The 24,321-nt window shown below is 44.2% G+C and overlaps 1 protein-coding gene across 1 annotated transcript; it reads left to right on the top strand.

Annotated features, from left to right (window-relative positions):
- Positions 1-3,869: 3,869 nt before the first annotated feature.
- On the top strand, positions 3,870-10,342 carry LOC109898973 (ankyrin repeat domain-containing protein 1). Its single transcript, XM_031835149.1, has 9 exons — positions 3,870-4,068; positions 5,303-5,485; positions 5,622-5,744; positions 5,907-6,014; positions 6,660-6,758; positions 6,875-6,973; positions 8,928-9,026; positions 9,251-9,349; positions 9,544-10,342. Exons 1-9 carry the CDS (start codon positions 3,946-3,948, stop codon positions 9,634-9,636), a joined length of 1,026 nt encoding a protein of 341 aa, XP_031691009.1. The 5' UTR covers positions 3,870-3,945; the 3' UTR covers positions 9,637-10,342.
- Positions 10,343-24,321: the final 13,979 nt, after the last annotated feature.

Raw genomic sequence — 24,321 nt, 5'->3', positions numbered from 1 at the left:
TAAAAACAGCACATATTTTGTGTTCCCTGTTTACTGAGTCAGTGCTTTATCGTCATGACATGGTGACAAGACAAAGAATCACCTCTGTTCCCCTATTGGTGGAGGGAGCGACTGATGATATACAGTATTTAGCTCTATGCATTTGTTTTGTCTTAACCAAAGTCAGTTGGCACCAGCCCTCCGAAGAGATTACAACACCATCATAGACATGTTGTACAGGGACACTTTTAGGACCTGCCATAAGACAACGTTATGGTCAAATTGAACTTCTAATGATGTTAAACCGGTGTGGAAAAACCATTTGATTTTCATAAAGTCATCAACGAATTTAGCAAATGTTTTTTTTCAACAAACTTTAAACCTAAATCATATGACATGGTTGAAGATTTTGTTGGTTTAACTTTGAATTACCCTCTGTGCCCAGTCGGTAAGCATGGTATCAATCTCACCAAAACATAATACGCGACAATACCATTCCCAACTGCACCTTATCATAAAAACTGATGAATACAGTTGCAGCGTTTACATTAGTGTTTATAGACTAAACAAGATATATTTCAAGCCTATTTTTAATTCAGATATGCTTCTATATCCCCAGACCTGCAGGCTACTGGAGCAGAGGCTAATCAAGGACGCAATCCAAACGGCTGCTCAGAAGTTCATCCATTCAAACTCATTGTACCTTTGTAGATAGGGGCAGAAAGACAAGGACAATGCAACAAAATCACAAGAGGTTGTCATGGCCAAACCTTGCACAATAGTTTGGAGGGCAATTAATACAGTCAAATGTGGCCTCCCGAGTGGCACAGCGGTCTGAGGTGCGGCATCACTACAGCCTGGGTTCGATTATGCAGGCTGACTTGAGTGTTTTAATGAGTAACTCGTGGATATGAACATGTATGATGATATGAGTGTTTTAATGAGTTACTCATAGTTATGAACATGTACTATGACATGATTGACCAAAGAAAAAACATACCTGACAGTTATTCTATGGAAGTGACACTTCACATTATTTATGCTATATAGCCTACATAGTTTATCTTCTTTTAACACAATTTGAAATTGTGAGATTGGCATATTGGTTGTTGCCAAATAGTCAGGTAATGACTGCACCATTATTGATTAGACCTATTATTATTATTATTATTATTATTATTATTAGCTAGTAGACTTATATATAGACAATGATGTGAAGTGGTAAACATCGCCTCTGATAGGACTATCCATATTATATAGTAGCCTTGTCCAAATGACTCATTGTAAGTTCTATGATATACTTGAAAGCACCAAGCTGAAGGCTAGAGCTGCCGCTTTCAAGATGAGGTACACTTATCCGGACGCTTATAAGAAATCTCAAAACCATCAAACAGGCAAAGCATCAATACAGAACTAAGATTGAATCCTACTACACCAGCTCTGACACTTGTCGGATGTGGCAGGGTTTGAAAAATTACAGACTACAAAGGGAAAACCAGCCGCGAGCTGCCCTGACACTTATCCGATGTAGCAGGGCTTGAAAAATATTAGACTACAAAGGGAAACACAGCCGTGAGCTGCCCAGTGATGCTAGCCTACCAGATGAGTGAAATGATTTTTATCCTGCTTTGAGGTAAACAACAATGAAGCAAGCATGGCAGCACCAGCTGTTCCGGATGACTGTGTGATTACACTCTCCGTCACTGATGTGAGCAAGATTTTAAACAGGTCAACATTCACAGATTACCAGCACGTGTACACAAAGCATGCGCGGACCAACTGGCAAGTGCCGTCACTTACATTTTCAACCTCTCTCTGACCAAGTCTGTAATACCAACATGTTTCAAACAGACCACCATAGACCCTGTGCCGAAGAAAGTGAAAGTAACCTGCCTAAATGATTACCGCCCTGTAGCACTCACGTCGGTAGCCATGAAGTGCTTTGAAAGGCTGGTCATGGCTCACATCAACACCATCATGCCGGTAACCCTACACCCACTTAAATTCGCTTACTGCCTCAATAGATCCACAGATGATGCAATCTCAATCGTACTCCACACTGCCTTTTCCCACCTGGACAAAAGGAACACCTATGTGAGAATGCTATTCATTGACTACAGCTCAGCGTTCACCACCATAGTTCCCACGAAGCTCATCACTAAGGTAAGGACCCTGGGACTAAACACCTCCCTCTGCAACTGGATCCTGGGATTCCTGAGGTGGTAAGTATAGGTAACAACACATCTGCTACGCTGATTCTCAATACTTGGGCCCCTCAGGGGTGCGTGCTTAGTCCCCTCCTGTACTCCCTGTTCACCCACGACTGTGTGGTCAAGCATGACTCCAACACCACCATTACGTTTGCTGACGACAAAACAGTGATAGGCCTGATCACTGACAACGATGAGACAGACAGCCTATAGGGAGGAGGTCAGAGACCTGGCAGTGTGGTGCCAGGCCCCCTGGCAAACAGGCCCCCATTAACATCGATGGGTCTGAAGTGGAGCCTGTTGAGATTTTCAAGTTCCTTGGTGTCCACATCACCAACAAACTATAATGGTCCAAACACACCAAGACAGTTGTGAAGAGGGCACGACAAAACCTTTTCCCCCTCAGGAGACTGAAAAGATTTGGCATGGGTCCCCAGATCCTCAAAAATGTATTCTGCTGCTCCATCTAGAGTGTCCTGACCGGTTGCTTCACACCTGGTATGGCAACTGCCTGGCATCTGCCCGTAAGGCTCTACAGAGGGTAGTGTGTGCGGCCCAGTACGTCACTGGGGCCATGCTTCCTGACATCCAGGACCTATATACTAGGTGGTGTCAGTGGAAGGCCCAAAAAATTGTCAAAGACTTCAGTCACCCAAGTCATAAACTGTTCTCTCTGCTACCGCACGGAAAGCAATACCAGAGCACCAAGTCTAGGATCAAAAGGCTCCATAACATCTTCCAACCCCAAGCCATAAGACTGCTGAACAGTTAATCAAAGGACCTTTGTTTTTACACTGCTGCTACTCACTCTTTATTATTTATGCAGTCACTTTACAAATGACCTTTGTTAACCTGTACCCCCACACATTGACTCCCTAGCCTGGTTATTGTTATGTAATTTTATCGTGTTACTTTTTGTATATATCTATACATATATATTTTACTTTCGTTTATTTAGTAAATATTTTCTTAACTCTATTTCTTGAACTGCTTTGTTGGTTAAGGGCTTGTGAGTAAACATTTCACAGTTAAGGTCTACACCTGATGACATACAATTTGGTTCGATTTATTTTTGTGACAGTATTCGTTTTGTATTAAAATGGCATATATGCGTTAAGGACCTCTCTTCATGTACTTTTTTTTAACCGTATGACCTCGTGCATATCAAACTGGAGTAAGTCAGCTCAGCTCTTCCTGGCAAACGCAAGTGGGTATCACAAACGGAAGCACATAGCTGAGCCGTTTTGTCACCCGCCGCCCGGTAAATCTGACTAGGCATTTGGCAGGCATTATGCGATGTCACCTTATATATGAGGAGAGTGCGAATGATTGAAGGTGTCCAGCAGTTTAGGAATTATTTTCTTACACGCGGCCAATGGTGACATCAGCGCATACCAGGGACTCATGCCAGGCTGGACGATTGACTAGACACCCTGTGTCGTCACTAGTTACCACAGCCACAAAAAAAACTCTTTCTGCATTTCTCTTCTTAAAATCTTATTTGAAACCTAACCCTAACCTCAACCACATTCCTAACCTTATGCCAAACCCTGGCCTTAAATTAAGACCAAAAATCTCATTTTAGTTTTCATACATTTTCCCCCAATATAGCCTATTCTGACTTTGTTGCTGTGGTAACTAGTGTAAACCGACACCATGTCCCGGGCTGGTAAGGGGTGCCACTTGAATAGCGGGAAACATGACCTCACTTCTGTTTTTAGAGGTACCAATACCAATCTCGTAAGCTATATAAAAGATGATGGATCTCAGCCTCACTCAGAACAGAATTGACACTGACCACTTTGGAAGTGGAGCCACTGGGACTACTCCTCACCACACAGACAGACTAGATATGGGACTGAATAGCGTTGAAAAACTGGCAGGTTGTTTCTCGCGTGTCAAGATGATTCACTCTGCATCAGTTAGGCAACAAATCGATTATTTCCTCTGGGTTTGGTCTGTCTGGATGTTGTTACTGATAGTTTCAGTCTCTGGTTGGTAGGCTTGTGACACTTAGGAGAGTGTCATTACATTCTGAGATAAGTTTGTGAAAGGTTTCTTTCTCGGCTAAAACGGGTATATAAGGCCGAATTGGAATCCAAGTAGTAGTCTCTCTTGACATCCGTTAGTTCTGACATTTCAGATTTTTTTTGTTTCAGTTCGATTATTAGAATTCCATTTCGTTCTGTTCTTTTCGACTAGCTCAATGCACACATTGCATATTTTTTGTTGTTGTTGAGATAAACTGTGCGATGTAGTAGAGTTGTAGTTTCCAACAGGCAACATTCAACAGTGCAGAAAACAACATGGTAATTAAACACATGTATTTATTTGTTTTTATTTAACTAGGCAAGCCAGTTAAGAACACATTCTTATTCAAATATATAATCCATTGCACGCCTACTTGTCCAGCCTGTGTTTATTTTATGCCTGTAAAGGAGACAGAAGAACGCATGATCAAGAGCAGTTGCTTCTCAAGGTATCTCTACCTGAAAATACAAGAACTAAGTGATTGATAGTTGGTATTCAGCAGTCATAGAAGTATGCCTTATTTACTTTGAAGAACTACTAAAATAGTGATCTTATCAGACAGCACAGGCTGTCTGACAAAGAGATGAGACGATGACTTGGAATGAAATAATAAAGTCAAATAAAACACATTTAATATGGTGGTGTTTTTGAGGTTTAAAAAGGCTTCTGAAGTTGTTCATTTCCAATTGTCCTTCATGAAAAATGTATCAACCCCTACAGAAATGTCCATGAATTATAATGCACATTTCCTGTTGCTGCAGGATTATTTTCACGCTGTAGCAAACTGGCTCTAATTAAGATCCTACAATTAACAAAAAGTGATGGTTTTCATTTGGTCCAAAATAATCCATCAGTTGGTCACCTAACAGGGTTCACTTTGATTAGTCTCTAAATGGGTTGGACACTGCTCTATTAGCAACATCCATCCTTCTTTGGCCCTTGATTAAGACAGAAACATCTCACAAAGGGAAGGCTTTTGTGTGAATGGCTACCTGACCTCCATTCTGCCTTTTCCTCACTTGGAATAGAAAGTAATGCTTAGGAGGATGATCATCTCATCTCCAATCTGTTTTCTCTCCCAGGTCACTGGTAAGAGGTGTGAGGGGAAGGGGGCAGGCGAGCACCTGTCAGGGGCGTTTTCAAAGAGTCTGTACGAGGCAGCCGTCAACCAGGAGAAACAGGATGCCCGGAGGTCACACAAAGAGTTCATCCCAGAGGAGAATGAGAACAACACTCAGGAGGAGATCACAGTTGTCAATCTCAATGTGAGTTTTTATAGCACCTCGTGCTTTGTACTCAATTTGAAACACTGAACATTCTACTCACCTTCCAATGCTTGATTGCTTCCAAGCCATACCATCTGTTTAAAATGAACCTACTGTATACCTTGTTCCTTTTCAGACAGACAAATCAGGCCGGGTGAAGATCGAGACTGTGGATGACCTTTTCAACATCTTGAAACTGAGGAAGAGGAGGAGGGAGAGGAAGGTGCAGAACAAGAAAGAACCTGAGCCAGAGATCATTGTACGTCCCACCACTTCCTGTTCACAATCTCTCTCTCCCTCAGGCTTAAAGTTCCTAACCATAATCAAGACGAGGGAATTCAATGCAAAAGGACAACAATAGACTAAAACAAGTCAAACTACACTAAGCTAATGTAACAAGTCTCTTTTTGTTGTCACACAGCCCGACACAGTGGATGAAGACACATTCCTGAAAGCAGCAATGGAGAATAAGTTGCTTGTGATTGAGAAGTACCTGTCAGTTGGAGGTGACCCCAACGTCAGTGATCATGTGAGTACTGCATCACGTCTCTCTTATGATGACACATCGACTGCCATCTCAGTCAGTCTTTTGACATGCCAGAAGCTACATTGATTGCGATACTAAATATTGAATTACAGGCAGCCGAGGGCCAATATATCCCTATTCTCTCAATGCCATAGGACACGTAACAGGCAGCCGAGGGCCAATATATCCCTAGTCTCTCAATGCCATAGGACACGTAACAGGCAGCCGAGAGCTAATATATCCCTAGTCTCACGATGCCATAGGATGCGTAACAGGCAGCCGAGGGCCAATATATCCCTAGTCTCATGATGCCATAGGACACGTAACAGGCAGCCGAGGGCCATTATAGTCCTGGTCTCTCAATGCCATAGGACACGTAACAGGCAACCGAGAGCCAATATATCCCTAGTCTCACGATGCCATAGGATCCGTAACAGGCAGCCGAGGGCCAATATATCCCTAGTCTCACGATGCCATAGGACACGTAACAGGCAACCGAGGGCCAATATATCCCTAGTCTCACGATGTCATAGGACACGTAACAGGCAGCCGAGGGCCAATATATCCCTAGTCTCACGATGTCATAGGACACGTAACAGGCAGCCAAATGAATGTGCCAATCCGGTCTGCCCTCCCTCTCTTTTACAGTTCCTAAGGACAGCGCTACACAAAGCCTCATCTAAGGGCCATGTGGAGGCTGTGAAGAGACTGCTGGAGGCTGGGGCTTCTATTGAGAAGAAAGATAGAGTAAGTTCTCTCTCTGTTACACTCACTCATCAGAGCTCTATTTGTATACATGGGAAATGGTTCGGAATGGATGGGAACTGTCATCATCCTAACTTTTTATGTCCCACTCCATCCAGTTGGACGCCACAGCAGTACACTGGGCCAGCAGGGGAGGCAGCCTGCCTACTCTGGAGCTGCTACTCAACGAAGGAGGGAGGTTCAACTCCAGAGACAAGGTACATCATTGAGACAGAGAGCCCTTAAACTCCATTTGTGATGCCTAACATTAGAAACATATGGAGTTTTCTTCCATATGGAGTTTTCCTCTCTATATATATATATATATATATACAGAGCAATGTAAAGAGTGTATATGATTTGTGGTCCCCCCCTCTCTCAGGGTTCTCTCAGCTGCACAGTATATGGATGCTCTGTGGTCTGACCCCCCTCCCCCCTCTCTCTGGGTTCTCTCAGCTGCACAGTATATGGATGCTCTGTGGTCTGACCCCCCCCCCTCTCTCAGGGTTCTCTCAGCTGCACAGTATATGGATGCTCTGTGGTCTGACCCCCCCCCCCCCCCCCCCTCTCTCTGGGTTCTCTCAGCTGCACAGTATATGGATGCTCTGTGGTCTGACCCCCCCCTCTCTCTCAGGGTTCTCTCAGCTGCACAGTATATGGATGCTCTGTGGTCTGACCCCCCTCCCCCCTCTCTCTGGGTTCTCTCAGCTGCACAGTATATGGATGCTCTGTGGTCTGACCCCCCCCCCCTCTCTCTGGGTTCTCTCAGCTGCACAGTATATGGATGCTCTGTGGTCTGACCCCCCCCCCCCCCTCTCTCAGGGTTCTCTCAGCTGCACAGTATATGGATGCTCTGTGGTCTGACCCCCCCCCCTCTCTCAGGGTTCTCTCAGCTGCACAGTATATGGATGCTCTGTGGTCTGACCCCCCCCCCCTCCCCCCTCTCTCTGGGTTCTCTCAGCTGCACAGTATATGGATGCTCTGTGGTCTGACCCCCCTCCCCCCTCTCTCAGGGTTCTCTCAGCTGCACAGTATATGGATGCTCTGTGGTCTGACCCCCCCCCCCTCTCTCTGGGTTCTCTCAGCTGCACAGTATATGGATGCTCTGTGGTCTGACCCCCCCCCCTCTCTCAGGGTTCTCTCAGCTGCACAGTATATGGATGCTCTGTGGTCTGACCCCCCTCCCCCCTCTCTCTGGGTTCTCTCAGCTGCACAGTATATGGATGCTCTGTGGTCTGACCCCCCCCCCCCCCTCTCTCAGGGTTCTCTCAGCTGCACAGTATATGGATGCTCTGTGGTCTGACCCCCCCCCCTCTCTCAGGGTTCTCTCAGCTGCACAGTATATGGATGCTCTGTGGTCTGACCCCCCCCCCCCCCCACTCTCTGGGTTCTCTCAGCTGCACAGTATATGGATGCTCTGTGGTCTGACCCCCCTCCCCCCTCTCTCAGGGTTCTCTCAGCTGCACAGTATATGGATGCTCTGTGGTCTGACCCCCCCCCTCTCTCAGGGTTCTCTCAGCTGCACAGTATATGGATGCTCTGTGGTCTGACCCCCCCCCCTCGCTGGGTTCTCTCAGCTGCACAGTATATGGATGCTCTGTCGTCTGACCCCCCCCCCCTCCCCCCTCTCTCTGGGTTCTCTCAGCTGCACAGTATATGGATGCTCTGTGGTCTGACCCCCCCCCCCCCCCCCCTCTCTCAGGGTTCTCTCAGCTGCACAGTATATGGATGCTCTGTCGTCTGACCCCCCCCCCCTCCCCCCTCTCTCTGGGTTCTCTCAGCTGCACAGTATATGGATGCTCTGTGGTCTGACCCCCCCCCCCCCCCCCCCTCTCTCAGGGTTCTCTCAGCTGCACAGTATATGGATGCTCTGTGGTCTGACCCCCCCCCCCCTCCCCCCTCTCTCTGGGTTCTCTCAGCTGCACAGTATATGGATGCTCTGTCGTCTGACCCCCCCCCCCCTCCCCCCTCTCTCTGGGTTCTCTCAGCTGCACAGTATATGGATGCTCTGTGGTCTGACCCCCCCCCCCTCTCTCTTTGGGTTCTCTCAGCTGCACAGTATATGGATGCTCTGTGGTCTGACCCCCCCCCCCCCTCTCTCTTTGGGTTCTCTCAGCTGCACAGTATATGGATGCTTTGTGGTCTGACTCCCCCCTCTCTGGTTTCTCTCAGCTGCGCAGCACTCCTCTCCACGTGGCAGTGAGGACTGGACATTATGAATTAGCTGAGCACCTCATCCATTGTGGAGCAGATGTCAACGCTAAAGACAGAGTAAGACATTCAAACCCTAATATGACAAAATACAATCATCTCAGTACGGCTTCAGAAACCCACCATTGCACTTCTTGTAATATAGTTGTGTTGCTATTAACTATTTTTAACCAGGATGGAGACACACCCATGTAATATGGTTGTGTTGCTATTAACTATTTTTAACCAGGATGGAGACACACCCCTGTAATATGGTTGTGTTGCTATTAACTATTTTTAACCAGGATGGAGACACACCCATGCACGATGCTGTGAGGATAAACCGATTCAAAATGATCAGGCTGCTGATGATGTATGGAGCCAGTCTTAAAACTAAGAACAGCGTTAGTACTTCCTAATCATCCAATTCTCATCTTTTCACATTCATTCAGTATATTCCGGGTTGGTATGATTATTAGTGGCTATTGTATGAGCATAGCACCCCCTACAGTGCATTTGAATATTGATGTTTGATACGGTAAGGTGATCTATTTTACAAATGCTTAGTTAATTTGAATGTTTGTTTTTTCCCATGCAGGAAGGCAAGTCCCCTAGTGAGAATCTTCTGGCTTGGCAGAGTGGTGCTAAAAACATCCTGTGTAACGTCAACAATGACAAATCTGTCAAGTAGAGCAATGACTGAGGTCTTGGGAAAATCCACCCAATGACTGAGGTCTTGGGGAAATCCACCCAATGACTGAGGTCTTGGGGAAATCAACCCAATGACTGAGGTCTTGGGGAAATCCACCCAATGGCTGAGGTCTTGGGAAAATCCACCCAATGACTGAGGTCTTGGGAAACTCCACCCAATGACTGAGGTCTTGGGGAAATCCACCCAATGACTGAGGTCTTGGGGAAATCCACCCAATGACTGAGGTCTTGGGGAAATCCACCCAATGGCTGAGGTCTTGGGGAAATCCACCCAATGACTGAGGTTTTGGGATAATCCACCCAATGACTGAGGTCTTGGGAAAATCCACCCATTCATTCAGATGATCATTAATATGTGATACTGATTGATTTGTTGAATGCTGATATTGCTGGCCAGTATTAGGGCTGTAGCTTCCATCCATTTTGATTTTGTTTACAGTGCTACAGTATATTTAGTTTGAACATTCAAACGAGTTTTAACCAAAACTAGTTTCTGGTTACATTCACCTGTTTAAACACACAGAGAGAAGTGATAACAGTGAGCTGGTAAGGAAAGTTGTTGTTGGTTAAGAGGATGTTTTGAACAGGAAATCGTTTGAGTAATATTTTTGATGTTTTTTAGAAGAGATTCTGGAATGCAAAGCATCAAGAGAGCTCACTGAGTTTTGTATGTATTGTAAAGTTCATCGGTATATTTTGCTTGTTATTTATTGTTCAAGTCAATAAAACAATCTTATGTTTTAAAATAGTTTTTTTGTGATCCATTGTAAATATTTTTGTTGTTTGAGTCTCAGTAAATTAACAATGTAGCCTATAACTTCAAAATATTAAACTAGGTGGTCCTTGCATTCATAGCGCCTCTCAGTGGCGACCTGTCAATCAGGGCATGTTGGGCAGAGCCCCATCTGCTTGGAGCCTGTCACGTATACTCCCTCTCCGGCCTCTATGTCATCAGAATGCTGATTATCCCGCACACCTGTCACCATTGTCAAGCACAGCAGCGCCTCATGACACTCACCTGGACTCTATCACCTACTTGATTATCTGCCCTATATCTGTCACTCGCCTTGGTTCTTTCCTCAGGTGTTATTGACTATTTTCCGTGTCGGTGCGTTGTTTGTGTTTATTTATTAAAACACTCCCTGTACTTGCTATCCGACTCTCAGGGCACTCGTTACAGAATAACACCTCACATAAGGGAAGCATCAGTGTTTTTTTGTGACAGTGTAAATGACGTCGGATCCGGGAGCTACTACATGCTCTAATGCCTCAGCCAGATCGCCAGGTTCCCCCTGCCTCCGCCGGCTCGCCAAGCTCCCCTGCCTCAGCTGGCTTGTCGGGCTTTCATGCCTCAGCCAGATCGCCAGGCTCCCCTGCCTCAGCTGGCTTGTCGGGCTTTCATGCCTCAGGAGGATCGCCAGGCTCCCCTGCCTCAGCTGGCTTATCGGGCTTTCATGCCTCAGGCAGATTGCCAGGTTCCACTGCCTCAGCTGGCTTGTCGGGCTTTCATGCCTCAGGCGGATTGCCAGGCTCCACTGCCTCAGCTGGCTTGTCGGGCTTTCATGCCTCAGGCGGATCGCCAGGCTCCCCTGCCTCAGCTGGCTTGTCGGGCTTTCATGCCTCAGCCAGATCGCCAGGCTCCCCTGCCTCCGCCGGCTCGCCAGGCTCCCCTGCCTCAGCTGGCTTGTCGGGCTTTCATGCCTCAGCCAGATCGCCAGGCTCCCCTGCCTCCGCCGGCTCGCCAGGCTCCCCTGCCTCAGCTGGCTTGTCGGGCTTTCATGCCTCAGGCGGATCGCCAGGTTCCCCTGCCTCAGCCGGCTCGTCGGGCTTTCATGCCTCTGCCGGATTGCCAGGCTCCCCTGCCTCCGCCGGTCTGTCAGGTTCCCACGCCCCAGCCGGTTCGACAGGTTCCCGCACTTCAGCAGATGTGACCGGTCGGCTCCTGGTCCCCGGGTTCATCCCCTTTATCGGCGTCGAGGAGGGGGTACTGTCACGTATACAAACAAAAATTGCGACCAAGCTTTAACTTCCTGACTGATGTCTTGAGATGTTGCTTCAATATACCCACATAATTTCCCCACCTCATGATGCCATCTATTTTGTGAAGTGCACAAGTCCCTTCTGCAGCAAAGCACCCCCACAACATGATGCTGCCACCCCCGTGCTTCACGGGCTTCACGGCTTTTTCCTCCAAACGTAACGATGCTCATTACGGCCAAACAGTTCAATTTTTGTTTCATCAGACCAGAGGACATTTATCCAAAAAGTACGATCTTTGTCCCCATGTGCAGTTGCACAACGTAGTCTGCCTTTTTTATGGCAGTTATGGAGCAGTGGCTTCTTTTTTGCTGAGCGGCCGTTCAGGTGATGTCGATATAGGACTCGTTTTACTGTGGATAAAGATACATTTGTACCTGTTGCCTCCAGCATCTTCACAAGGCCCTTTGCTGTTGTTCTGGGATTGATTTGCACTTTTTGCACCAAAGTATGTTCATCTCTAGGAGACAGAACGCGTCTCCTTCCTGAGCGGTATGATGGCTGCGTGGCCCCATGGTGTTTATACTTGCGTACTATTGTTTGTACAGATGAATGTGGTACCTTCAGGTGTTTGGAAATTGCTCCCAAGGATGAACCAGACTTGTGAAGGTCTACAATTTTTTTGAGTTTGAAGGTAGGCCTTGAAATACATCCACAGGTACACCTCCAATTGACTCAAATGATGTCAATTAGCCTATTAGAAGCTTCTAAAGCCATGACATCATTTTCTGGAATTTTCCAAGCTGTTTAAAGGCACAGTCAACTTCTGTTTGTAAACGTCTGACCCACTGGAATTGTGATACAGTGAATTATAAGTTAAGTAATCTGTCTATAAACAATTGTTGGGAAAATTACCTGTGTCATGCACAAGGTAGATGTCCTAACCGACTTGCCAAAACTATAGTTTGTTAAAGTTAGTGAGGGAAATATATAAGACTCCAATTATATATAAGGCTATATATAAGACTCTAAGAACTGGAAGGAAAGGAGGCCAATGAGGTCTTGGCTTTGCAGATGACCAGTGAGATATACCTGCTGCTATGGGTGGGTGTTATGGTGACCAGTGAGCTGAGATAAGGTGGAGCTTTACCTAGCAGAGACTTATAGATGACCTAGAGCCAGTGGGTCTGGCGACGAATATAAAACGAGGGCCAGCCGACGAGAGCATACTTGTCGCAATGGTGAGTAGTATATGGGGCTTTGGTGACAAAGCAGATGGCACTGTGATAGACTGCATCCAGTTTGCTGAGTAGAGTGTTGGAAGCTATTTTGTAAATGACATCGCCGAAGTCGAGGATCGGTAGGATGGTCAGTTTTACGAGGGTATGTTTGACAGCGTGAGTGAAGGAGGCTTTGTTGCGAAATAGGAAGCTGATTCTAGATTTAATTTTGGATTAGAGATGTTTAATATGAGTCTGGAATGAGAGTTTATAGTCTAGGCAGGTACCTAGATATTTGTAGTTGTCCACATATTCTAAGTTAGAACCGTTCAGAGTACTGATGCTAGTCGGGCGGGCAGATGCGGTAGCGACGAACTTTAAGAGCACATGGGTCTTCCAAAGGAACAATGAGATGAGACAAAGAAAGTGTTTAGTTCAGCAGGAATAGTCGTAGCCAGGGATAGTGTTGGAAAAATGTGTGACATAAAGGGTTTCTGTGAAAATTACATGTTCACATGCGAGCGATAAATTGCCACGTGCCGCCCATTGTGACTCGCTTATAGGTGTGCTGGCAACATATGGCAGCACGATCAATTGTGCATTAAGAATTCAGCATAGCAAGTTTGCATGAAGGTGTGGTTATTAAATGGGTAAATAGTTCAATAGTAATATGCTCTAAAACGCTCTGGTGACAAACAAACTTTGCTGCCCTGTTTCCAATTGCCCACATGGCTGGGAGAACATATTCAAGTAAGTGAATGCATTTCAAAAATGTAAATTAAAACAAAAAAAGTATTATTAGGTAACTAGCTACAGTGCAGGCTAACTCAAATGAGATAACTAGTTGGCTTGCTATCTAGCCAACTTAACATACTCTATAGATAGCTAGCTAAATTAAGTATCACCAGCTACCTAACTTTATATTAGCTAGTTAGCTTGATGTATTTATCATTGTAAAAAACAAACTCCAAATGTATTTGTAGGTCACTAGCTAACAACCATGGAGGGGGGTGAAAGGATAGCAGCCCTAACTGTCAAAGTGAGAGAGTAGGCTATTCTGGATAGGGCAGGTACTTGTGTAGTTTCAGTCCCTAGAAGTGAGGACGGAGATTGTTAAGCGGAGCAGCACAGGGGAATCCAAGAGCAGACTCAGACGAGGAAACAGAGATGAATGAACCAAGGTATTTATTGTAACACATGGAGATATGGAGTGCCGATCTGGGGAAGCTTGGATGAGTTGTAGGAAACCAGATGTGGAGGCTGAGGTTGGAGTGTGATGGGTTGGGACAGGATAAACAGGTTCGGAGGGGAATCAAAGGAAGTGGTGGTGTGGTGAGTCCGGAACAGCGCAGCGAGATGTGAAACAGGAGCCAGAGTCAGGGCGGCAAAACTGCAGTGAGAGGATAAACAGAATCAAGCAGGGAAAAGGGTACAGCAGGGTAACATGATCTTGAATAATAATAATGGCTAGAAGCATAAACTGACTGAGCAGAGATTACGATCTGGCAGAGTGGAGGTGGCAGAACTGAGTATTTGTAGAGGTCTTGATAATGGAACGAGTTGCAGCTGGTAGGGATCTGCTCTGACTCCAGCTCACCTGTCTCCAACCACACACAAACAGAAAGGGAGGGGGAGATGGAGAGAGAGAGAGTGTACTGTGGGAATGGCTGAGGGTCAAGCAGACACCGGTTGACCACTAGGGGGTGTGGCAGAAGCAGATGTGACAGAGATAATAGTAACAGAAGTCTGTTTCTTGTGAGGTTTTCTGTCCTCAGATAGAGCTGTGAAAGCCTTTCTATAGATGAAGAGGTCCCAATGAAGAGCAGTGGCTCTCAGTCCTGGTCCTGGGGACTCAAAGGGGGTGCACATTTTTGTTTTTGCAAACGATTCACTCTTCATCAAGCCTCAAGTTGTATTTATGTATTCATTTGTGATGCTATCCTTGATATGATCCTGTTATTGTCACATGCTACACATGCACGTGTGTGCACATGCATCTATCAATCCAATTTGATCATTATTTGTTATAAGGGATATTATACTTTAGTAATCCACAGTTACCTGGTGCTGTGAAAGTCAAATAATGACTTTATCTTCCAAATTCCTACAGATACCTTGTAACTGGATATTTTTTCAAAATGATTTCCAACAGTTACCGTGTAGGGCACTGCAAGGTTGGGTGACCAGGGTCCTCTGGGACTGCCTCCTGGAGGAATTCAGGCATGTGAAGGCTACCTGTGTCCTTCATATCTTCATGAGGATGGAAACGAGGACCAGGAGGGGATCTGCAGCTCCCGGCGTGTGCCAGAGGAGAAGTCTAGTGCTCTGTAGGATGTTTCAAGGATGGGGTCCAACAACGCAGTAAGACGTAATCTGTGTGAGGGAGATCTTCACCTCCTACTTCTTTCAAGAGGGTTCTGTTCCCTAGCAACACCATAGACTACACTATGCACAACCAAAGGCTCTTTTAAAGAGTCATTCACATTACAATAAGAGTATTCTTCCATTTACTTAGCTATGTCAACTGCAGTTATTCAATTCAGTTTCTCTCCCTTTGACTTCTACTTCTCAGGCGAGGGTGCTGTTTAGGTAAGGGTGTAATGTCTGTACAAAAACAAAACAATCTATTTTAAGTCACCCATATTGAAAAAATGTAGAACAACTAGATACCCTGTAACCCACACCGACAAACTCATGCATCAATCTGATTGATGGATTGTGTTGTGCAGTAAGCAGGTTCAGGTGTATAACTGTGGCTCCTTCCACCTTCAAAGAATAGGCAAGAGGGCCAACCATGGAGAAAATTAAGACACTTCATTATTTCTATAACTACGCTATATTGTTTGTCCTTGTGTGTCCGTTCATGTTTTTCAGCATAGAGTACTCTGCAGCCACTTAGCGTAGACACCAGGTGAGGACACACAAACTGATTCCTGTTGAACACTCTTTAACTTCCTTATTTTCTCAATAAATCTCTCTCCTTCACTTCATCCCTCTCTCCCCTTCTCCCTAAATCCTCTAGGTTATATCAGCTGTGTTGGTGAACCCCTCCCGCATCTGAACTGGCTACATAGAGGGCACAGCATGATCATAGGTGAGAGGTCACTTGGTCAGGTCAACAGGAAGTATTATTAAAGAGATGCTTTACTTTAAAATCGAGATGCAGTAGTCCCAGAGTTAATGATCCAAGGTCAGTTTTGCATTTCACCTCCTGATGATTATGACTGACAGTGTTAGAATTTTAAAAAACACACAAGGCTTTAACCTGCTATCTCTCTCTCTCCATCTGTCTCTCGTCTGCAGGTATGTTTTGATGTGAGAGAGGATGCCAACCCCCAGTCCCATCATCTGCACCTCACCCCCTCTTAATAAGATAACCTTCGGGCCGACTGGGGGCCCATGGCTGATAAGGAGACACCTCTAGAGACACTATTATGTAATTGTGATGAACTGAGAGAATGTTAGGGTAGCACTGATTCATTAATCATATGCTGTCTTCCCTGCTTCTGTGTTCTTACCTCTTTCCCTTTGTCTTTTACACCTCTAGCCACCTCTTTCTTCCTCTGTTTTTATAATGCACAACAGATGTGCATTGAAGTAAAGATTGAACTTGTATTTATAATATAATATACAATTATAATATTTATAATGCATGTATTTATAACACTTGGATAATGAACTTCTTTCAATAAAGCGTTTCACATTCTGTACCGGTTGAAATGAAGTCTCTCATTTGATGAAATACTACACCGATCCTGTATTTATCAGATCAATGCAGATTGATAAGGAAATTAGATATTGAGATGAAGCAGTTCTAGAGTATTTGCATTATGCATAGGAAGTGTGATGTACTGTAAATTCTATTTCTGTTCACTGCTCCAATCCAGATGTGTTGGTCATTACTGTGATGTAGTTATGGAAGAGTGTTTTGAATACTGATATTAACAGTATTCAAAACACAGTAGGAAGCTCTCATCCATTTATATGCAGATTATACAGTCTTATACTCTGCTGGCCCCTCCCCGGATTTTGTGTTAAATGCTCTACAACAAGGCTTTCTTAGTGTCCAACAGGCTTTCTCTACCCTTACCCCTTGGCAAGAAGAATGCCCCTCTTCCCACAGGTGTTATTACTACCTCTGAGGGTTTAGAGCTTGAGGTAGTCACCTCATACAAGTACTTGGGAGTATGGTTAGATGGTACACTGTCCTTCTCTCAGCACATATCAAATCTGCATGCTAAATCTATATCTAGACTTGGTTTCCTCTATTGTAATCGCTCCTCTTTCACCCCATCTGCCAAACTAACCCTGATTCAGATGACCATCCTACCCATGCTAGATTACAGAGCCATCATTTATAGATCGGCAGGTAAACGTGCACTCGAACGGCTAGATGTTCTTTACCATTCGGCCATCAGATTTGCCACCAATGCTCCTTATAGGACACATCACTGCACTCTATACTCCTCTGTAAACTGGTCATCTCTGTATACCCATCGCTCAACCCACTGGTTGATGCTTATTTATAAAACCCTCGTAGGTCCAAAGCTGCATGTTGTAAATGAGCTCAAACCAAATCTCATTGGGAGAGTATAGAGACCATCTCTTGCAGTCAAGTTTCCATTCATGGGATAGTTCACTTATCTGAAGTTTAGCTTAGCATTGCTATATTACGCAAAAAAAAATTCACCAGATTATTCTTGAAATTGCTAAATAACCAGCTAATGGATTGACATTTTTTTTGGAGGACACAACACTCCATAGAGAAGTAGAAAATAAGCTGAACATCAAAGGGGAACTGTCTGTCTGTCTGAAAGACATATTTGGCAGACAGACTGTTTATAAAACCTCTAAGTCTTTTTTTAACCGATACCATGCAGGTAATCTTGTTGGCAGGCATCAACGAAAAACCTGTTTGCGTAGCCATTTATCATTTATCATTCTACATGATTTTTACTAGTAGTGTGTGTGTGTGCAGGCTTTGTACATAATGTTGCTGCTACCGTCTCTTATGACCGAAAAGAGCTTCTGGACATCAGAACTACTCACCTCATATTAGAAGAACTGTTTTTCTTCAATGAGTCGGAGGGGAGGGATATACTACAGACACCCGACCAGGCCCAGAACCCCGTCATTCGCTGGAGAAGGAAACTGAGATTTTGCGGAAAAAGATCAGGGTGCCTTGTAAGGATCAGGCGACGAGTGGCTAATCAGCCTTTGCCTTCCATCCTGCTAGCTAATGTTCAGTCGCTGGAAAATACATGGGACGAAGTGAAAGCACGTATATCCTACCAACGGGACATTAAAAACGGTAATATCTTATGTTTCACAGAGTCGTGTCTGAACGACAACATTAAGGACATAAAGCTGGCTTTACAGTCAGAACAGCAGCCTCTGGTAAGAAACAGGGCGGGGACCTATGCATATATGTAAACAACAGCTGGTGCATGATATCTAAGGAAGTCTCGAGGATTTGTTCGCTTGAGGTAGAGTATCTCATGATAAGTTGTAGACCACAGTATCTACCTAGAGTGTTTCATCTGTATTTTTCATAGCTGTCTACATACCAACCCAGACCGATGCTGGCACTAAAACCTAAAATCAACGAGCTGTTTACCACCATAAGCAAACAGGAAAACGCTCATCCAGAGGGGGCTCTCCTAGTGGCCGGGGACATTAATGAAGGGAAACTTAAATCAGTTTTCCCTCTTTTCTATCAGCATGTTAAATGTGTAACCAGAGGGGAAATATTCTAGACCACCTTTACTCCACACACAGAGACACGTACAAAGCTCTCCCTCGCCCTCCATTTGGCAAATCTGACTATAATTCTATCCTCCTGATTCCTGATTACTAGCAAATATTTAAGTAGGAAGCACCAGTGACTCGATCTATGAAAAAGTGATCAGATGAAGCAGATGCTAAACTACAGGACTGTTTTGATAGCACAGACTGGAATATGTTCCGGGATTCTACTGATGGCATTGAGGAGTACACCACATCAGTCACTGGCTTTATCAATAAGTGCATCGAGGACGTCGTCCCCACAGTGAATGTAAGTACATACCCATACCAGAAGACATGGATTACAGGCAACATTCGCACTGAGCTAAAGGGTAGAGCTGCCGCTTTCAAGGAGCTGTACTCTAACCCGGAAGCTTATAAGATGTCCCGCTATGCCCTCCGACGAACCATCAAACAGGCAAAGCGTCAATACAGGACTACAATCGAATTGTACTACACCGGCTCCGACGCTCTTTGGATGTGGCAGGGCTTGCAAACTACTACAGACAACAAAGGGAAGCACAGCTGAGAGCTGCCCAGTGACACAAGCCTACCAGACGAGCTAAATAACTTCTATGCTCGCATCGAGGCAAGGAAAGGGAGATGATTTTGGACTACAGGAAAAGGAGGACCGAACACACCCTCATTCTCATCGACGGGGCTGTAGTGGAGCAGGTTGAGAGCTTCAAGTTCCTTAGTGTCCACATCACAAACAAACTAACATGGTCCAAGCACACCAAGACAGTCGTGAAGAGGGCACGACAAACCCTATTCACCCTCAGGAGACTGGAAAGATTTGGCATGGGTCAGATCCTCAAAAGGTTTTACAGCTGCACCATCGAGAGCATCCTGACGAGTTGCATCACTGTCTGAGCAACTGCTCAGCCTCCGACCGCAAGGTACTGCAGAGGGTAGTGCGTACGGACCAATACATCACCGGGGCCAAGCTTCCTGCCCTCCAGGACCTCTATACCAGGCGGTGTCAGAGGAAGGCCCTAAAAATTGTCAAAGACCCCAGCCACCCTAGTCATAGACTGTTCTCTCTGCTACCGCACGGCAAGTGGTACCGGAGCGCCATGTCTAGGTCCAAGAGGATTCTAAAACAGCTTATATCCCCAAGCCATAAAACTCCTGAACTGCTAATCAAATGACTATTTGCATTACCACCCACCTCTTCTACACTGCTGCTACTCTCTGTTATTATCTATGCATAGTCACTTTAATAACTCTACGTACATGTACAGTGGGGCAAAAAAAAGTATTTAGTCAGCCACCAATTGTGCAAGTTCTCCCACTTAAAAAGAGGAGAGAGGCCTGTAATTTTCATCATAGGTACACTTCAACTATGACAGACAAAATGAGAAACAAATCTAGAAAATCACATTGTAGGATTTTTAAGGCACCTACAGGACTCAGACCATGAGCAACAAGATTATCTGGTCTGATGAAAACAAGATTGAACTCTTTGGTCTGTATGCCAAAGTTCACGTTGGGAGGAAACCTGGCACCATCCCTACAGTGAAGCATGGTGGTGGTGACAGCATCATGCTGGGATATTTTTCAGCGGCTGGGACTGGGAGACTAGTCAGGATCGAGGGAATGATGAACAGAAAAAAGTACAGAGCACTCAGGACCTCAGACTGGGGCGAAGGTTCACCTTCCAACAGAACAGGCAACAACCCTAAGCACACAGCCAAGACAACTGTCACACTCGTTGGAAGCAAACTTGGACCAAGGCGCAGCGGATGTTGAGTTCCACATAATTTATTAGAAAATGAAACTTAACAAAACAATCAACAATAAACTAACAACGAACCGTGACTACAGGGGTGCTACGTGCACTAACTCAAAATACATTCCCACAACCCACAGGTGGAAAAAAGGCTACCTAAATATGCTCCCCAATTAGAGACACTGATTACCAGCTGCCTCTAATTGGGAATCATACAAAATCACCAACATAGAAAAACAGAACTAAAACCCCACATAGAAATAATAAACTAGACTAAACCCCCAGTCACGTGCTAACCTACTCCACCATAGAAAATAAGGACTCACAATGGTCAGGACGTGACAACAACCCATGAGTGGCTTCGGGACAAGTCTCCGAATGTCCTTGAGTGGCCCAGCCAGAGACCAGACTTGAACCCAATTGAACATCTCTGGAGAGACCTGAAAATAGCTGTGCAGCTTCGATCCCCATCCAATCTGATAGCACTTGAGAGGGTCTGCAGAGAAGAATGGGCGAAACTCCCCAAATACAGGTGTGCCAAGCTTGTAGCGTCATACCCAAGAACACTTGAGGCTGTAATCGCTGCCAAAGGTGCTTCAACAAAGTACTGAGTAAAGGGTCTGAATACTTATGTCATATTTTTTTATATACATCTGCAAACATTTCAAAAAACCTGTATTTGCTTTGTTATTATGGGGTATTGTGTGTAGATTTGAGAAAAAACAAACAATTTAATCAAATTTAGAATAAGGCTGTATCATAACAAAATGTGAAAAAAAGTAAAGGGGTCTGAATACTTTTCGAATGCACTGTAGCTAGCTACATCTATGGGTGGGCTTTAATGCTTTTCTGTCGTGCGTAATGTGCTGTAGCCTATATATTGAATAACGATTCAATTGTTTGGTTTTTTTGGGGCTTGGGCTAATTAAATGTTATTAATTTAGGGCTCATAAATGCACATAATATATGGCTCATCAGGCTCAGGTAGCAACAGGTTTGAATTTAAATGCTGATCAAAGCTGTAATCAAATCCAGACATAATTATGTGCTTTATAATGCTTTTGAATTACACTTTCGGTTTTGGCCGGAAATACCGGGGTGCCCAGGATAAGTTTTTTTTTGACAGGGCAGCGGTGCTGAATATTTTCTTTTGCTTTAACAGATGGCTATATCGTTCCTCTAATACATGACTAGAAAAGGCCCAGTGCACTACTTTTGTGATAAAAAAAATATATATAAATTCAATTTGCAGTTTTTATTTTGTATTAGTAGGATTTTTCAGGGCTTGCTGCAGAACCCTCAGCACCCCTACTTCCCACGGCTATGCTGGTGGGAGGAGCTATATGAGGACAGGCTCATTGTAGATGCTGGAATGGATGATATGGAATGGTAAATGCATCAAACATATGGAAATCACAGGTTAGACTCTGTTCCATGAATTCCATTCCAACCATTACATTGAACATGTCGTCCTATAGATCCTCCCACCAGCCTCTTCTGATTCACACAAGTGTCATGGGAGGGATCTGAACCTGGTTGTCCCAAGGGAGAAACCAGCATCTTAAAAGGAAACTGTCATTTGGGCAGAGGGACACAGATTCCCACTATGCGAGGGATATAACTAGTAATTAAGTGCACTATTCCTGGTAGAAGTTTTGTAATGAATGAGACTAATCCCATTCATTGTTCACAGAGACAGAGAGTATTCATTACCATAACAGGATGTCGCTTGAACAAAACATGTATGCAGTAACAAGGGAATTAAATTCCAACATTCTATTATCAACATACAGCATAAGGGCTCATGAGGTTCTCATGTATGGTGAAATCTGCATCTCCCAGGAAGACATTATGACTTGGTGTTGTGGTACCTGGCAGGACAGCTGTCGGTAGTAAATCTAAGGTGTTCTGCAGTAGTTTGGACCTAAAAGAACTCTCTTGAAACACTCCACCGTAGCTCTCTTGGCCGTATGCCCCTACATTAAACATTGTGAACCTGTAGTGGTCATCTTCTCTGTATCTGGCCTATTATATGTGTTGCTAGGTACATCAAATTTAGCAGATCCCTATTATGTGTTGCTAGGTACATCAAATCTAGCAGATCACTATTATATGTGTTGCTTGGTACATTAAATCTAGCAGATCACTATTATATGTGTTGCTAGGTATATCAAATCTAGCAGATCACTATTATATGTGTTGCTAGGTACATCAAATCTAACAGATCACTATTATATGTGTTGAAAGGTACATCAAATCTAGCAGATCCCGAGCAATTTTCACAAATTACTCTTCAGTCAAGTGTCTTCTTCTTTTAAAGTTGTTATGTCTTTACTATTGATTAAGTGATATATGACATGCTATTTTATCAAATCAATTCTCTGTAATTAATATCACCTGATTAAATTAATGTAATTAACTAGGAAGTCGGGGCACCACGGATGAATGTTTATAGAGCTATTGTCTTCCAAATAAACTCTTAAAGACCTTGTAATCAATTATCAATTGTCACCTCATTCAGTCTCATCTGAAAGTTGTACAATTCTTGGTTATCTTCACAAACCCTGGCTAACAAGTTGAATCAGCAATGCAAAATTTGATTTAATTATTTATTTACTAAATACCTAAATAATCACACAGAATTACATATACACAGGATGGATCAAACATTGATTATTAATTATGTCATATAAGAAAACGTCCATAGCAGACGGAAACAATATGACGGCTGGTTACACAAAGAAAGGGGGTTGGATTTGAATGAAAGTGCGGGAAGACTGAGGAACAAAAGGATTGGGTCTCTATCGGACCTTATTAAGCTATGCTATCGTAAATACAGAATCTTATGCATTCTAAATAACTGCCCATTTGGAAAAGGAAAATGCAAAAAATATATTTACTCTGAGCTGCGCTGTGATAGATTGGTCAAAGATGGAAGACTGGGTTGCCCAGCAAGGATCTCCCTTGTCCTTTGAAGAATATGTCTTGTGGTAGAACGGATATGTTGTAGTACCCTGTCTTTCTGAAGAGATTGTCCGTCCTTTCCTAGCCCACGTTTACAGCTGCTTCTGATAACTCAACGTCTAGGATGTATCACTTCTTTAGTGAATAAGAGCTCAAAGTTCATACCAAGTTGCCATACTGTAAGCTCATGCTACATTCTGGCTGGTATAGTCAAAATTCATCCTTCCAGCATGTTGATCGCCACCTCCACATTGAAATGATCCCTTTTAAACGTATGGACAGCGGTCCTCATGTCCTCGGGAACACAATGTTAATTTCGTTAGGTTGTATTCGTTCAACCATTCGCAACCATAACTCACATTGAAGTTGGCTTAGTTCTGTTGTTGATATGTGCCCTTTTAAACATATGGACAGCAGTCTTCACGTCATCGGGGACACAAATGTTGACTTTCTTCAATGGGCTTTTGTAGTGGGGGAGAGAAGGGCGTGTTTCGTAGTTCACAACCGATGCTTGGTCACTTGGGCGGGGCCACTGAGTGAGCATAGTTCACTTATGAAAACAAATCTCTCATTTAGAAGCTAAAATTACATTTAATCTTTTAACAAATAGTTTCATATTTAAACATTTAAATTGCACAACAATTCCATGTGAATCTAATAACTAGAATGTGTAGACTTCCCAAGATACAGTTTATGTCGTCCTATCATCAGCAATAATGTCTCAGACGACAACTGATCTGACATAATATTCTTTAAGTACCAACGGATATTTTCAACTGGTTGGATTACCGAAATATGGTTCCATAACTAACCTTTTGATGTTACCAGACTCTCTCTATGTTAACAAAGGGCTTTCCAAGAGTCCAATCTGTAGAGTAGAGAGAGAAAAGGGGGAAAGGTATTTATGGGGCTCATAAACGTCAACAACAGGGCAACGCCATGACAAAGGGTTATGGCAGACTTCACCTATTGGTGTATTACCGCCCCA

The sequence above is a fragment of the Oncorhynchus kisutch genome, linkage group LG11, assembly GCF_002021735.2.
Source record: "Oncorhynchus kisutch isolate 150728-3 linkage group LG11, Okis_V2, whole genome shotgun sequence".
In the NCBI taxonomy this organism is placed as follows: domain Eukaryota; kingdom Metazoa; phylum Chordata; class Actinopteri; order Salmoniformes; family Salmonidae; genus Oncorhynchus; species Oncorhynchus kisutch.
This window is presented reverse-complemented; position numbering and strand designations above follow the sequence as displayed.

Bases quoted from the DNA above. Each gene is read 5' to 3' on its own strand.
- LOC109898973 (XM_031835149.1), top strand. From the start codon at position 3,946: ATGATGGATCTCAGCCTCACTCAGAACAGAATTGACACTGACCACTTT. The intron at 5,745-5,906 runs GTACGTCCCACC...GTTGTCACACAG, and splicing joins AACCTGAGCCAGAGATCATT to CCCGACACAGTGGATGAAGA. The intron at 6,974-8,927 runs GTACATCATTGA...GGTTTCTCTCAG, and splicing joins GGTTCAACTCCAGAGACAAG to CTGCGCAGCACTCCTCTCCA.